The following is a 16,319-nucleotide window of genomic DNA, read 5'->3' on the forward strand; positions in this document are numbered from 1 at the left end:
AGCCTAGCCTGCCTCCGCTGTCTTCTGGTCTTTCGGCACCATGTTTTGGCTGGAGGGGTATTCTCCCCCTCTGGAAAAGGCAACTCTGACAGGCTATTTGGCTCAGTCGACTCATCTGTCTCCTCTTTCTCAGGGCCCTGTGCTTGGCTCTGGGATTGAGTAACAACCATATTCACTGGCCTGCTGGACTGCACTAATTCTGGTAGCACAATAATGTCCTGGCCTATTACAACAGGATGGCTCAGCCTCCCTTCAGCTTCCTACCCTGCACAAAGTCCCTCTTCTCCACTAGGTGGGGCTGCACAAGTGTTTGGGTACTTCCTGTGTCTAGCAGGGCAGTAGCATCTTTCCCATTAACTAGGACCGGCATTGTCTGTAGCCTTCCCTTAAAACCTATCTCGCCCTCTTCTGGACGGGGAATACAGCTATGGCTGGAGTGCTTGGGCTTCCTGTTCGGGCATTCAGGCTTTATATGTCCTTCTTGACCACAAAAATAGCATACCACCGGACCTCCGGTTCTTGGCTCTAGGCTATCTCTGGGCTTGGTTGGGACAAAATAGTTACGGGCAGGCATTCTACTGGGCTCACTAGCCTTTGCACCACTCCCCTGACCAAAGCCCTCAGACCTACCACGGGCCGCTGGTCTTGGCTGTGACTCCAGACGGAAGTGTTTGTGGCCCCGTCGGGCCGCCATGAAGTTCTCCACCAGCTCCGCCGCCCTCTGACCATTCTGGGGATTGTGCTCCTTCACCCAGACTCGAATGTCTGGTGTCAGAGTGCGGAGATACTGTTCCATTATGAGCATCTCGGCGATCTCTTCAACTGACGTATTTGCCGGCCTAATCCACTTCTGAAATAAATCCCTGAGGCGGATGTACAGCTCACAGGGGGTCTCTCCTGGCCTGACATCAGGTTCACGGAACCTCCTCCGGTACACCTCCTCGTTGATTTCATACTTGTGCAGTATTGCCTCCTTCACACTGTCGTACTCCATCGACCGGTCCATACCCATGGCCACATAGGCGCTGCGGGCCTTCCCAGTGAGGTATGGCACCAGAAACACTGTCCAGTCCTCTCTAGGCCAGCGGTAAGCTGTGGCCAGCCGCTCGAACGTGGTGAGGTACTGTTCGATGTCGTCCCCTTCCTCGAACCTTGGAATGGCCAATCTGGCCCAGGCCACTGGAGATGCAGGTACTGCTGGTGCCACCGGCGCCACTGGAGCTTGAATCGGAGCTGGAACTGGAGCTGCTGGTGCCGGTGCCAGTGCTGGTGCCACCGGCGCTGCTGGTGCTTGTGCTGCCGGCTGAACTGGCACTCCTGGTTGAGGCCCTGGTGGAGCTGTAAGCGGATGCCTCCTCTCTGCCTCCACATCATCCCTTAACTGGTTCAGCTGTATCTGCACACTCCTCCAGCGCTGCTCCTGCTTATACGCCTCCCTCTCATGTGTCTGCAGAGTCTTCTCAAGAGATGACGCAGGGTTGCTAGGTCAGTCCCCTCTGTCTGGTCTCCGCCCAATGCTTGGGCCCCAGCATCGCCATCTGGGAGTTCATCTGTCTCCTTCTCAACCTCCTTCAGGTCACCTTTGGCTATCCGCCGATATGCCATTCTCCCCCGGGACTGGCGCCGTTTTCCTCCTCTATTAGCCAATGTCGGTCAGCGTACCATCCTACCGCTGCCACCAAATGTGGGGTACCGAGCGTCACCCCAAGTATTGGGATGTGTAGGCTCACTGGCTTGCGATGGTGGAGGTGGAAAAGATGGCTACCAGATCTCAATTGTTCCAAAAATAAAATAAAGTTTATTTATATTTTAACTCAGAAGTCAAGAAATCAAAATAATCAAAAATAAATCAAAATAGCACAATGATTTTAGCTTCCAACAATAGTATAGCAAACACTTTGTACTTAGCCTCACATCAAGCTAGTACTCACCCTCTCTCTCTCTAATGCAGAATGAGGCCATCTTAAATAGGCCAAAGCATTAAGCCAAATTGGCCCATACCAACATTCAGGGTATTATCTTTAGCCTAACGCCATAAATAAGTTATAAGCTAAGTAGAAAATAAACATTACATTACATTTAATACAACATTTACTCCACCTATTCACACCACACATATACATACAAAACATTATTACAAACAAACACCCCTGTGAACAATGCTCTGCACCCTCTGCCCTGTGACAGGGATAAATACCGCCCCTACAGCGGCGCGCGCATCCGCATAGGAGCAGTCGAATCGGACCGGGATGCAGGAAATGCGTGAGTCATAATATGTATGAATTAACTAGGATTTTAGACAGAAACAGGGAGTAAATGGGACATGAACTAGTGGGTACCGCACTACATGTCATGGAGGTGGTAAAGTAGGAAGATATAAGCAGTGACAAATTAGTTTTGAGTGTAGTGAATGAAATCGCGGACTAACCGCGCTACAAACATATCAACGCGAATGCGTTAATGGCGCATAGCCCCGCGCCAGCCTTCTCTTTAAACACAACCCCCCCCCCCCCCCCCCGTGTTCATTAGCCATCCATATACCTTCACAAAATAACACAATTAGCCTAAGCAAGGCATAATTTTTATAAAGGAGCGTGTGGGTGTATGTGTGTGCGTGTGTAAATGTCCAGAGTCTCTATCGCTCTCGCGTGTAACGCCATTCACAGTCAATGCGGGAGTGCGTAACAGTGAGAAGTGAGGTTCACTTTCTCACATTCTTGCTGTGGCTCGTGCCGAGCCCAATCAGCGACGGGGACTGCCATGTCATCTGCGTTTCCCGCCTGGGTGAGGATCACGCAGCTCTCGCGCTCACTGACGGCGGCTGCCCTCACTGCGAGCTGATGCCCATGGTGACTCTGAGGACTCGCTTGGCATCTTTCACCGAGTCTGCACCTCTGCCCGCTGCGGCGCCGCGCCGTAAAAACGCGGCTGGAAAAAGAGCGAGTATTGAGGCAGAGCTCATGCGTCTGCTCGAGCCGGCCGTTTCAAGCCTCGGCCTCGAGTGGTCTGCGCCCGAGGAGCCTGCGCACAAGGGTTGCTTTCTACAGCGAGACCGCGCTTCGCCGTCTTCAAGACCCGCGCCCTTTCTTCCTGAGCTTCATGAAGAAGTCGCAAAGTCTTGGAAAGCTCCCTCCTCAGCCAGAATGCGTTCCTCTGTCTCAACGGCATTCTCCCAGGTGGACGGTGCTAAAGACAAGGGGTACCATTCTCTTCCCCCCGTGGAAGAAGCCGTAGCGGCCCATCTTTGCCCGCCCTCTGCTGGACGGCGTGCTAAGACGGCGCTACTGTCTAAAGCCTGCCGCATGACTTCAGCTATGCATGGTCGTGCTTACACCGCCGCCGGGCAGGCTGTGTCGGTGCTGCATTCCATGGCCATCCTCCAAATCTTCCAGGCCAACCTTCTTCGTAAGTTGGATGAGGAAGGACCGGAGGCTATCAGCGTGCCGGATCTGAGGAGCGCGACGGATCTTGCCCTTTGAGGTTGAGATTGAGGTAAAGCCCAAGGCCTCAAAGTCTTCCTAGCCCGCCTAGGAAAACGACCGTGTTCAAGTCCCGCTGCGGCCAGGCTTCCACCAAAACTTCTCGCTCATTCAGTTCCAGTAAATGCGACTGTCCCAGTGTATTTAGCAGAAAACAAGCCGGTACTTCAACCCGCTTGCCTGCACGCAAACGCCATTCTTACGGTGACCCAGATAAATCTCAGAAAGAGTGTATTTTCTGGTATTCCGGCCACGGCCGATGGTGTTATGAGTGTAGTAAAAATGCCCACAGCCCAGTGCTCATTCCTATACTCAAGCACAGCCCGCCACACAGGGCTCGCACACATAAAATCGACCCATGTCGATTGTGCATTAAACGTAGTGAATGTGCCCACGTCCCAGTGCCCACAAACACTACACACTGCATGTCCCATGGTTTCTGTAAAACGAAACCAACGCGCACACAGTCTGTTCAAGCAGACGGTGTTTTCAGCGTAGTAAATGTGCCCGTTGTCCCGCGCCCACATTCACTCACAGACATGACAAGCCCTACGGGGCTCGCCTCGCTCGTTCTCTCTCAGCAGACCGCTATAGGAGAGTCGAGCGCGGGCAGGCTGCCCGCTGTCATCAGTGCGCCCCCCGCCTCGAACGCTGCAAGCACGGCATCTATGTTACAGCACACCAAAGCTCTCCGGTCGCCACCATGTCGCGACCAGAGCACAGATCTCATTCAACCCCTAGCTATTCATGCCAGTGCATGGGCAAAGAATGGGTGCTGAACATTATAAAGAGAGGCTGTTCGCTACAGTTCGCTCGACGCCCTCGCCGTTACGCGAGAATCGAAATTACGGTGAAAGAGGAAGTAGCACATCTACTTTGAGCCAAAATTGCGAAACTATTCAGCAAAGGGGCCATAGAGCCTTTATCTCAAGCTCAGAGCGAAGGGGGTCTGTACAGCAGATATTTTCTGGTATCGAAAAGAGACGGGGGTCTCAGACCCATTCTAGATCTAAGACAGCTGAACAAAGCGCTTTCGAAACGCCGGTTCAGAATGCTCACAACCAGGAAAATCCTCTCGCAAATCCGCCAAGGGGACTGGTTTATGTCAATAGATCTGAAGGACGCATATTTCCAAATACAAATAGCGTCACGTCACAGGCGATTTTTGAGATTCGCCTTCGAGGGCCAGGCATATCAATACACAGTCCTTCCGTTTGGCCTGTCCCTAGCACCCCGTACATTCACAATGTGCATGGACGCGGCGCTCGCACCCCTGAAACTTCGGGGCATGCGAGTTTTGAATTACTTGGACGATTGGCTGATTCTAGCTCAATCTCACTCAGAGCTCATAGAACACAGGACCATATTACTCAAGCATCTTGAGAATCTAGGTCTCAAAGTCAATTGGGCGAAGAGTTCACTGTCTCCCAGCCAGAGAATATCTTTTCTGGGCACAGAACTGGACTCGCTGTCTATGACAGCACAGTTATCGCCACAGTGCAGACTGGACATTCAGCACATGACTGAATCCTTCCACTGCAGCACTATAGTCCCGCTCAGACAGTTTCAGAAAATGCTGGGTCTCATGGCCTCAGCGTCATCTGTACTCCAGTTGGGCCTGCTTCGCATGCGCCCACTGCAGTTCTGGCTAAAAGCGTGAGTACCGCGCAGAGCATGGGCTTCCGGTCTGTTCCACCTCAAGGTCGATCAGAAATGCGTCTCAGCTCTGAAACCGTGGAGGGTGACCGATTGGTACCGGTCAGGTGTAAGCCTGGGGATTTCCTCGAGTGTGAAGGTGGTGTCTACAGATGCCTCCACCTCGGGATGGGGAGCGCTGCTCGAGGGCAGACCGTTCTTCGGCCAGTGGTCAGAACGGGAGAAGCTTCTACACATAAACTGCTTGGAAATGATGGCAGTCGACAACGCGCTGAGGCGTTTTTGTCCCCAGATAAAAGGACACCACGTTCTGGTCCATTCACACAACACGTCGGTGGTGGCCTATATAAATCGCCAGGGAGGTATCAGGTCACGGAACCTCCACAGGTTGGCGGAGCGCCTCCTGGTCTGGGCTCAGCACAATCTGCGCTCGCTGAGAGCAGCACACGTGCCAAGCCTTCTGAATACAGGACCAGACAGACTGTCCAGGAACAATGTTCCGGCAGCAGAATGGTCTCTACACCCACAGACAGTCCAACTGCTGTGGAAAACATTCGGCAGAGCGAAGGTAGACCTGTTCGCGTCTCAGGAAAACGCTCACTGTCCAGAGTTTTTCTCCAAGAGCAGAGATGCGCTGGCCCACGTCTGGCCCCGCTGCCCGCTCTATGCTTTCCCCCCGTTGCGCTCCTACCTCAGGTATTAGAGAGAATCAGGGAAAACGGATGCTCAGTGCTACTTGTGGCTCCGTTCTGGACGAACCAAGCTTGGTTCCCGGTTCTGATGCAGCTGACGAGCACTGCCCCATGGCCAATACCAGTGAGGAAGGACCTCCTCTCTCAAGCCAAGGGCTTCACAAGCTGGTGCAAAGCTCGTGGCTTTTCCCCCTCAGACTGTGGATGTTCTCTCCTTCCTGCAAGAGCTACTGGATAAGGGCAGAACCCCATCCACGCTCAAGGTCTATGTGGCGGCCATAGCAGCGTTCACTAAACCGACGCTTGGCCAGTCACTCGGAAGGAACGATCTGGTCATCCGCTTCCTTAGAGGAGCTAAGAGGCTGAATCCTCCCAGACCTCCCTCAGTTCCCATGTGGGACCTTTCTACGGTCTTGGAAGCCATGAAAGGTGCCCCATTCGAGCCAATCAGATCGATAGATATCAAACACTTGTCTTTCAATTTCTTCGTTTCTTCTGGCTCTCGCTTCAGTAAAGCGTGTAGAGGGACTTGCATGCGATCTCAGTGAGCGCGACGTGTATGGAGTTTGGGCCAAATGACTCGAAAGTCATACTCAAACCAAGGCACGGGTATGTTCCAAAATTCCTCAACACACCGTTTAGGGCGCAGGTGATTTCCCTGTCGGCCCTGCCGGTCTCCAACGAGGAGGAGGACGCAAGCTTCCTTTGCCCGGTCAGGGCATTAAGGGCTTATGTGTCTCGCTCGACTGTCTTCAGACAGACGGAGCAGCTCTTCGTTTCGTTCAACGGACGTTCTAAGGGACTTGTTGTGTCGAAACAGAGTCTATCCAGGTGGATAGTTGATGCTATTGCGCTGGCTTACGCTTCTAAGGGCCTGCAGTGCCCGTTAGGTGTCAGAGCACACTCCACAAGAGGCATGGCCTCATCGTGGGCTTGGTCTAGTGGGATTGCCTTGCAAGATATCTGTATGGCGGCAGGCTGGGCCTCCCCGTCTACATTTATAAGGTTTTATAACCTAGAGGTTCCTGCCTTGCAGGCTAAGCTGCTTTCGGTCTAAAATCAGTACTGTCTGCCCGATGCTATTGGCTCAGAATACTGAAATTGCTCGAGCACCGCTCGCTGATCGATTAAATAACTCCATGGGCAGTGTGTAAGACCCGTAATATTCATTAGACCAGGCCGAGTCTTCGCCCTGACTGTGTGGAACACTATTTATATAATTGCTCCTTACAGGACGCTACTTATTACAGGAATGATGCTGTTCCAGCCCCTCTTTCCCGGACTCTCTGCGAGTCCCTGATGATCATGCACGATGCTATTGGCTCAGAATACTGAAATTGCTCGAGCACCGCTCGCTGATCGATTAAATAACTCCATGGGCAGTGTGTAAGACCCGTAATATTCATTAGACCAGGCCGAGTCTTCGCCCTGACTGTGTGGAACACTATTTATATAATTGCTCCTTACAGGACGCTACTTATTACAGGAATGATGCTGTTCCAGCCCCTCTTTCCCGGACTCTCTGCGAGTCCCTGATGATCATGCACTATATGAGCCCCGGGCACTTGCCCTTGGGACTTTGGTGTTGGATCTCAGCACGCACGGCGTTTTACACTGTGTTCCCCATAGCGTAAGATATTACGCAGTACGAGAGACCTCTCGTAAGAGAACGTACTCGGTTACTAACGTAACCAGTTCTCTCTAGAAGAGGGAACGAGTACTGCGTATCTTTGCCGTGCATGCATCACGCTCTGGTTCGCTTCAGCAATGAAAAAACAGATTCTACAGCCTGTCGAGCTATATTTATAGGCCCAAGCCACGCCCGTTTCGGCGGGACGTGACGCAGTGGGCGCGAAGCGCCCTCATTGGATCTGATGTCACGAGGGGCCTCTCTCGATAGGCTGCTGCAGTTGCCGCAGGGCAGCCAATAGGCGCGCGAGCTGTCTCGCCTATGTCTGCGTGCTGCCGCAATGCGTTATACATTATTACAAAATTAAGGATAATTTTTTGGCTTCAAAATCTCGCGGAAAAGAGGTTTTCCCCATAGCGTAAGAGATTACGCAGTACGAGAGACCTCTTCTAGAGAGAACCGAGGTTACGTTAGTAACTGAGTACGTTTTCGTTTAAAAACTCTCTCCGTCCACACTAGCTTTTTCCGATGTTTCAAGGTGGATGAGAAAGTTTTTGAAAACGGCTGAAAACCCTAAATTTACCTTACTGCGCATGCATAAAATCTACAGACTGTAAAAAAATATGGACGTAGTGTCCGTGACGTCACCCATAGGTTTCTGAAGAGTATTTTTGAAGCCTAAAGTGGGCGGAGCCGGCTGTCGCCATCTTGGCCTCGTGTCACCCCGCGTCACTCCCGGATAACGGAAACTGGGCAAAGAGGCGCGGCGTGAGTGGAGCTGAGGATTAATAATGATAATGACAGTTATTTATGTGCATACATGCCAGTCAATCTTTTTTACAGTCTATGGTCCGTCAGCGCGGCATCGTTTGTCAAGTTCGTAGAGTTTTATTCAGTCCTTTTTAAATTCTGATTTTGGCCACCTCTCAAATGGTTCAAACCATAGATATTACCTATGAAGTTGAAGTAAATGTGCTAGAAGTCCGTGCTCATTCAAGGATTTGAATTTATTGCATGGACTGAGAAAGCACAGACACCTGCAGGATTGCATCTGACGGTACATAAGCATATTGTAGTCTATATGTTCCTGAAGAGCAACGGTACTGCAGAACGAGTGTAGCCTTTATATCTATAGACGTTTTTAAATCTGAAAACTCCAAAAAGCAACGAAATTGTCTGACATCCATTAGTGCATGTTCACAGAGGATTCCAGCGCTGGGTGTTCTCTCGAACGATACTCAACGACAACGACGGAATCCAAAGCCGTGGGCGAAGTAATGTGTGTATTAAATTGAATGAAATAATCCCGAAAAAAAGCACAAACACTGCAGAGATTGCAAGTTCAGCAGCTGACATTAGCTGAGGTGAAGTGACAGCTAACAGCAGACAAACGGCTAGCAGTGACATCAGCGGCAATGCACCTGTCACTCAAGTTGCCACGCCCTTAATTATGCAGAACTTTAAGGCTTAATATAATTTAAACGGGTGAGTTATAAAAAAATCTCCCCCTCACAGTTTTCATGAAGGGCAAAATTAGCTATATAGACCAAAACCAATTTTTGTTGCAGGCTGTAAACATATATTTTTTTTCTGCTGTAAAGTTGGGCATTTTAATATGGGGGATATATGGAATTAACTCCTTTTTGGAGCCTGTCTCTAGCAGCCAGTCGATGAATTGCTGTTTAAGTCACTTCTGTATTGGCTTCAATAGAGAGACGGGGAGGTTGCCACTTGGTAAAACCTCACTGAGATGATACAGACGTAAAAATAAATAACAGTTATTGCGCAATTCTTCTTACAGGATAATTTTATTTTAGCAAAATATCTCACCATTCACTGATGCGTCCAGGTCGCTCTCACTCACCATTATATGTTTTGGTCTAAAACTAAACTGCTCTCATGTTTTGCCGCAGGACAGCAAATGTGAGTAAATTCTGTCATGTTTGCAGGACTGTGATATGAAGAGTTTGCAAAGTAACATATTTTAGCAACAGTGTGAAAGTGAATAGCAGGCACAAAACCGCCGGTATAAACATAAATATCTATTGGTACGATATGAGTCACGTGACTAAACTTACGTCATCGTTCTTCAAATACCTCCGGCTTCACAGTCCACACTACAACGCGAAAACGGAAATTTATCCACTTTGGAGTGCGTTTTCAAAAAACTTAGTTTTCATTAAAGGGATACTTCAGCATTTAGCATTAAGCTTTGTATCAGTAGAAAACCTGTAGTATTTTTGAATTACCGTGCTTCCCTCCCTCATATCCCCCTGAGACGAGAGATTTATGTATTTTTTTGTCTGGAAAAAATCCTCAGATGACGCTACAAATAGTGTCAGCCATCTTTTTTTGGAAGCTAAGCTAACAGGCTCTTGTTCTGTGGAGAAAGCTGAGTAGTAGGGGTTACATCCTCTTTTTCACCTTTTGCTTTCTACAGTCGCCATTCATTGTTTACATGCACACCTTTAGTTTCAATCTAACTGAATTCTTTACGATTGGTGAATCTGAATGTAGTGTTTACATGAACGCTAAACAAGTGATAAGTTGATGTGCGTTTTAGCATTGCTAAGAGATTCCCGCTCCTCTGTGAGAGATACGAGACCGGTGCGTCTCACAGGTGCTGCTCATCAGTAATCACGCCACCGGCCTCACGCCGTTCACCCGCGGCCCTCAGCCTCGTCCTGCTCGCCACAGTAAACATAATGAATGGTGACTGTAGAACCCGAATCCCAGACATTTTGGGCGATCTTGAAATCCCGGGCAGACTCGTCACGGAGACTCACGATAAAACGGCGTCTTTTCAGTTTCGTGTCAACTAGTAGCTACCCTCTGTAACCGGTAGGCATGGCTTGGGAGTGGCCTTGTAGGGCAGCGAAGCAAGTGCATTCTGGGAGTTGTTGTCTTTCTCAGTCTAGAAGGCACCAACTTCAAAAATAATTTCACATTTCTACTACATAAATGACCCATTTTAAATACACATTCATCTTCCCAGAGGTGAAGTATCCCTTTAAGGCCAAAACGGAGAGAAAAAGATGTTTTCAAACAAAAACGTATTAGTGTGGACATGGCCTGAGTAAACTCCACTGACCAGGAGTCATCTTCTATACTCCTTCAAAATCAAGTTCAGGACAAACGCTTCTTGACTTGGACCTTCTGAACACACTTGTTATCAGTTAGCACACTCAGTTCCCATCACATGCTCAGATGGCAAACGGTTAACTCAAGTATTCTTTTGGCTTTAAGTACAAGTTGGATGTTGTGAGTCTTCTAACCAGCTAACAAATTGTGTGTGGATCTGCATGCTATGGTGAGTGAGATTTGATTTCACTAAACCTGTCGTTGCTTCCTACCTCATTCTTATGCTGTAGTTTACGTGTAGCTCTGGTGACGTACACAGGTCTTCTCCAATCAGCTCCCGCTCATCTGCATACACTTGAGAGCCACGCCCACATCTCAACATCCAGTCAACAACCAGTGAATAGAACCAAGCACCGCCCTACTTTTTTTATTTCTTTCTAATAATCTGAGCAAATATGACATTCATCACAATATGGAAGAAAAGATGTGATGCTGCTTCCGTTACATCATGACGTTAAATGGCAGCAGTGGCTGTTGATGCCTTGATTTAGTTTGATTCAGAGTTGTATGTAATTGAGCAGTTAAGAAAAAATGTGTGGATTACATTTCTGGCTGGATGCTCTTTTTTTCACACAGTCTGATCAGGAGCATGAGTGTTTGCATGTGTGTGTGTCTTTATTATTGATCTAATGTTTGGTGTGAAATGTCGTCACTGCAGACGCTAGATGAGACGTATGAGGGGTTTTGTGGCGTCTGTTACATGCTCTTCGGTTTCAGATTTGTAAAAGACTTGTTTCTGAAAGCTTCAGTCGTGTTGTTCCAAACTTTGTCTTGAACATCTGTTGTTGCATTAGCTGAAACTATTCTTTTTCGTATTCTTTTTGACACAGTTTTGTCTGGGTCAGAACAGAAGAACGCTCCGGACGCGTGTGATGAAGATGATGATGATGATGATGATGTTAAGATTATATTTGAATGTGAGCCAACGAGAGAGCAGGCAGAACTGGCCGCCCGACTGATGCTTCCTCCTGCGTTCTTCTGTTACAAAAACGTCCCAGGATACGTCAGTGACGATGACAGTGATGGTAAGATCTAAACTGTATTGAAGTAAAGTCTGGTTTCTGTCCCCTGTAACAGTGAAGCACATGTCTGAAGCTGCAGATGCTCTGAGAACAGATCTGTCCAGAACTATCGGGGTCTGTGCTTCTGTTTAATTAGAAGCTGTGAATACTGTTAAAGTTTGACTAACTCTGAAACGGCTGTAAAGAATGATTGTCAGATCAGTGTGCAGGTGTCTGGGCCTCGACCGTGTGGTTAATCGTGCTTCACGTTTGTTTTCTCTCTGTGTCGCACAGATGAAGATTTTGAAACCGCAGTGAGGAATCTGAAAGGAAAGCTGTATCCAGACGGAGCTGACGGGGCGTCGGATCACCGTAGGTTTTTTCCAGCTGTGGTGGCAGGCCTATTTCCACAGGGGTGGGGGGCGTCACCTCTGGGTGATTTCCCGTTGACCACGCCCCCCGGTGGTTAAACCTCACCCAAGAGTCGTGCACTCACACACAGGCCTCTTAAGGGGAATTGAAAAAACAAATTTCTTAAGATGTTTATTTGCAAAGATTTAAACTGCCACAGTAAGAGAAGGCTATATTCATAATCTAATAATAAATCTATTCATAATCTAAAAAATACTATTATAAATTAGGTTAGAGGATAATAGAGCAGCAAAAGTTATTTAGAAAAATCACTAGTGCACAATTTTATAAAATCTGAGCATTTAAGTGAAAAAAATTATTTAGTGGGGATCAAATAAATGGTAAAATGTTACACATTTCTCTACTGATTGTTCACAAGACTTTTGAAAATTGTATCATGTAGCCTTGAATTTTTGCTTAAAAACTGAAAATCATCGTGCCCACTCAATCACATAAAACATAATGATTTAAAATTTGTAAGACATGTTTTGTAAGTTTTGAGTAAGAAAGCTGTATGCGAGGAGGTGTGAATCATCATGAATATTGATGTGTTTCACACCTGAGAAAGACAAAGACCCTCCCATAATGGCCCTATCAGGTGGGAATGTGAGGGAACTTGCACAAATAATGTGGAGAGATTAAAAGAATGGCTTTTTGATTGTTTAGATTTATTTACAACACAACACAGTCCTAAGATACAAAGGACAAAAAGGCCCATTATTGAACAGGCTGATCTAAACCGAGACATGAACAGTCACACACCTTCGTGCCTTTCCTGAAACAGTTCCTGATCGCCATACCTGTCATATCCAAGGTGTTTGCTTCACTTTACCATGTTCATGTACAGAGACTCGTGTGAATGTTGAAGTCAGCAGGACTCATCAGTGGCATCTGGTCCCTGTATAAAACAACTACTGTAAACGGCCTGATCTGGGGAAGAATCTAATTGTGATTTTTCTAGTTAAAATTCACACAAATAAATTATAAATATGAGAGAGACGGTAAACGCGCTTCATGTTTATTTTCTTTATTTTGCGAAAATCACAACATTTTGTTTTTGTGTGCACAAGTAAAAGTAGACATTTAACAGTTTTGAATTACAGTGAGGAAAATAAGTATTTGAACACCCTGCTATTTTGCAAGTTCTCCCACTTAGAAATCATGGAGGGGTCTGAAATTGTCATCGTAGGTGCATGTCCACTGTGAGAGACATAATCTAAAAAAAAAAATCCAGAAATCACAATGTATGATTTTTTTAAACTATTTATTTGTATGATACAGCTGCAAAGATTCGCACTGATAAGAAAAAAAGCGAGGCTATTGCGCCAGCGCTACGGTCGACTTCAGGGTGTTAAAACACAACTACTTTCTAATCCCAAAGTGTGTTTTTAGAATGTGTGCCATAAGTAGCTATTGTCATGGATTATCAGCGCTGAGAGCGAGTGTGTGTGTCTGCAGACTCTGATGGAGAGTGTGTGTTTGCAGACACTGATGGAGAGTGTGTGTCTGCAGACTCTGAGGTCACACTAGTGTGGGAGAAGCAGCCGACTGCAGACGAGGAGCAGAGAGCCAGACGCCTGAAGCTGCCGCCCACCTTCCTCTGCGGCGTCAGCAGCGACTCCGACTCCGAGCGACCCGACGACTTCAGCGCAGAGCTACACACACTGCAGCACGCTCAGGTCAGAGGACTTTCTGAACACTGACATGAGACGTGATTAGCAGCACCGGTTTGACTCATGTGTCTTGTTCTGGATACACAGGTGAAGCCGAAGCCTTCCCATGATGCAGCAGCGGAAGAGCCTCCTGCGGACGGCAGCATTGACCCCATTGACCTCTCCACGAAGAGGAGCAGCGAGAGCGAGTCCAGCTCCACTGCAGGTACAGGTGTTCCTCCGATGCTCGGGTCAGCGCTCACTTCTACAGCAGCGCTGCCCTGGACACACTCCATTTAACGTCTGACTATAAGAGCAGAGCAGCAGAGGGCCGTTTATCTGTCGTATTAAAGAAGGATTCTGACATGAAAAACCATTTCCAGAACACTGATAACTGCCTGTGATTGGCTGACACGTTTGATAACTGAAAGGAGACACGCCTGTGATTGGCTGACAACTTTGCATATGACATAAGTTCTACACGTGGAGCTCTTCTGAAAACTAAACTTCTACTCTTACAGCTGCAGAGATGATCTATTGTGAACGGTGTTGATTACAGCATTAGATTTAGATCATCTCTTGTTGTATAAAAGATAGCCAATCACAGTCATGTCTGCAAACTCTCCCGAATGCTTTAATCATAACACAGTGCAAACACCATATAAATAAGAGGTTCATCTTGCAGCATAGACGGTCATTGATTATAACAAGAGAGCAGAACTCACTAAATGAAAACACACTGACACGACGATAAGACCGTTATTACTTTGGTTCAGGTTAATGCAAGTTAAGTGTTTCTAACCAAAACTAAGGAACATTTTTATTATTAGAACTGGATGCTGCTTTTTCTTTCCTCAGTATCCACCTTTTTCTGCTCAGTCTAAACAATGCGCGCTGCCATGACGACGACTCCGGTTTCCTACTTCCGTTCGTTGCGCTTGACCTGTACTAGCAGCGAGAGAATGAGTTCAAGCTCCTCGTGTGCTGTTGTTATTTGTTTTAACAATTCAAAGAAGATTTCAAACTTTTAAGAAACTGAGTGTTTCGAGCATAAGATAATGCCCATGTCCGGTTCCGTATCAGATACATTCAATAAAGTAAACGTTTAGAGTGGTTAGCGTTGAAATTGAACTTCTCTCGCTACTAGTACAGGTCAAGCGCTACGAACCGGAGTCGTCGTTATGGCAGCGCCCATTGTTTAGAGAAGAATAAGGTGGATAGAAATGATAAAACATCACTGAAACCATGATATCAGCTGAACCAGTTTCTTCTCTATAATACACCATCATCTGTAAGCCCTAATCAGACAGGATATGCTGTATTTGGGGAAGTGGGCTAATATAATAACCACCGCTTCTCTGACATGTGGGAGTCCAGCCCGGGGTCAGAGAGTGAAGCTCAGGGACGTTCATTCAAAGTCTGAATGATTGTGTTCGCTCTCGTCTGACGTCTTTGCTCTTCTCCAGCAGGTCTTCCTTTTGCTTTTGCATCTGAGAGTGCGTTTACATTTGCAGACCTGGCAAAGACTTCAGGAGAATTTGCTTTTGGCAAAAAAGGTGAGTTCTGTTTACATCTTAACCCGTGTTAAACCAGTTCCATATTCCAACTATTCCATATTGAGAATGAGAAATCTAGCCTGAAGGTGTAGTCCCAGCCAGAGCTCAGGAGAGAGAGGGACACACGTACTGTCTGAGGGGTGAACTGCTGCTCTCATCAACACACATGGACAGGACGTCTCAGTTCGGGATGCACTGATGCCGATGCTAACGTTTAGCGCTGTAGCTATCGGTTATTTTAGTCATCGAGTAGTCTACTGATTATTCCATCGAGAAATCGGATAACAAAATTGTGGTAATAAAAATAGATCCAAGTGAACAACAGCCTTTAAAATAAAATGACTTAAAATACAAATAGCTAACACTTTACAATATGGGTCATTAGTTAACAGAGATCGTGGAGCCTTAGAAAACGGTGTAATAATGCGGTTCATGGATTCTCGTCTGGAAAGCGCCTCTTCCGGTATTTTGCTGGTTACTCCACACGGGTAAAATCGAGGATTTTGTTAAATTGAGGACTCGACTTTAATCGAGGAATCGTTACAGCCCTACTTAAAGGTTTTTTTTTTCTCTTTTGCTCACTGATACCTGTATTTTACCGATTTTGATACAACAGCAAAAACTACTAGCCTAATTAAATTTAAATGTAAAACATTATAAAAGACAAGTAATCAGTCAGTAATAAAATGAGGACAAATAATAGAATTACTAGCAAGTACAAATTAAAACAATAGAACAAAGATACAAATGAAACAGTGTTTTTCAGGTTCTCTTTCGGTCGACTCGCTCCGTCTCACTATGGGAAACTCTTGTGTGGTCATCCATGAAGCCCTATACAGTCAGGCCTATCCGGCAGAGCTCCCGGGAAGCCCCGCCCCTTCCTGTATAAACAGCAGCGCTGGCCCTAAACAGTTACACTTTAGTTTAAGGTGACGGTTACATTGTACTTACTCTAGGTACTGAGTAATGTTCAGTAACTACATGTTCTTATATATAGAGTTAGGGTTTGGTTTAGGGTTAGTTACAGTGGTGGTCAGAATTAATGGCACCCCTGGTAAATCTGATCAAAAATGGCTGTAAAAAATAAATCTGCATTGTTTA

General features: G+C 47.0%; 1 protein-coding gene across 4 annotated transcripts in view; it reads left to right on the forward strand.

The window, feature by feature from the left end:
* The window catches only part of LOC311298388 (RANBP2-like and GRIP domain-containing protein 5/6), a 103,111-nt gene that overhangs the window by 77,965 nt on the left and 8,827 nt on the right, over positions 1–16,319 (forward strand). Inside the window, exons 18-22 of one of the 4 annotated variants that reach the window (XM_084421243.1) lie at positions 11,429–11,623; positions 11,894–11,971; positions 13,469–13,689; positions 13,771–13,888; positions 15,129–15,218. In XM_084421243.1, coding sequence (XP_084277369.1) covers positions 11,429–11,623; positions 11,894–11,971; positions 13,469–13,689; positions 13,771–13,888; positions 15,129–15,218 — 702 coding nt within the window. The remainder of the gene's footprint in view (positions 1–11,428; positions 11,624–11,893; positions 11,972–13,468; positions 13,690–13,770; positions 13,889–15,128; positions 15,219–16,319) is intronic. The other 3 variants (XM_084421244.1, XM_084421245.1, XM_084421246.1) reach the window with 3 other exon arrangements.

Source organism: Rutilus rutilus, assembly GCF_951802725.1.
Source record: "Rutilus rutilus genome assembly, chromosome: 10".
Classification (NCBI taxonomy): Eukaryota; Metazoa; Chordata; class Actinopteri; order Cypriniformes; family Leuciscidae; genus Rutilus; species Rutilus rutilus.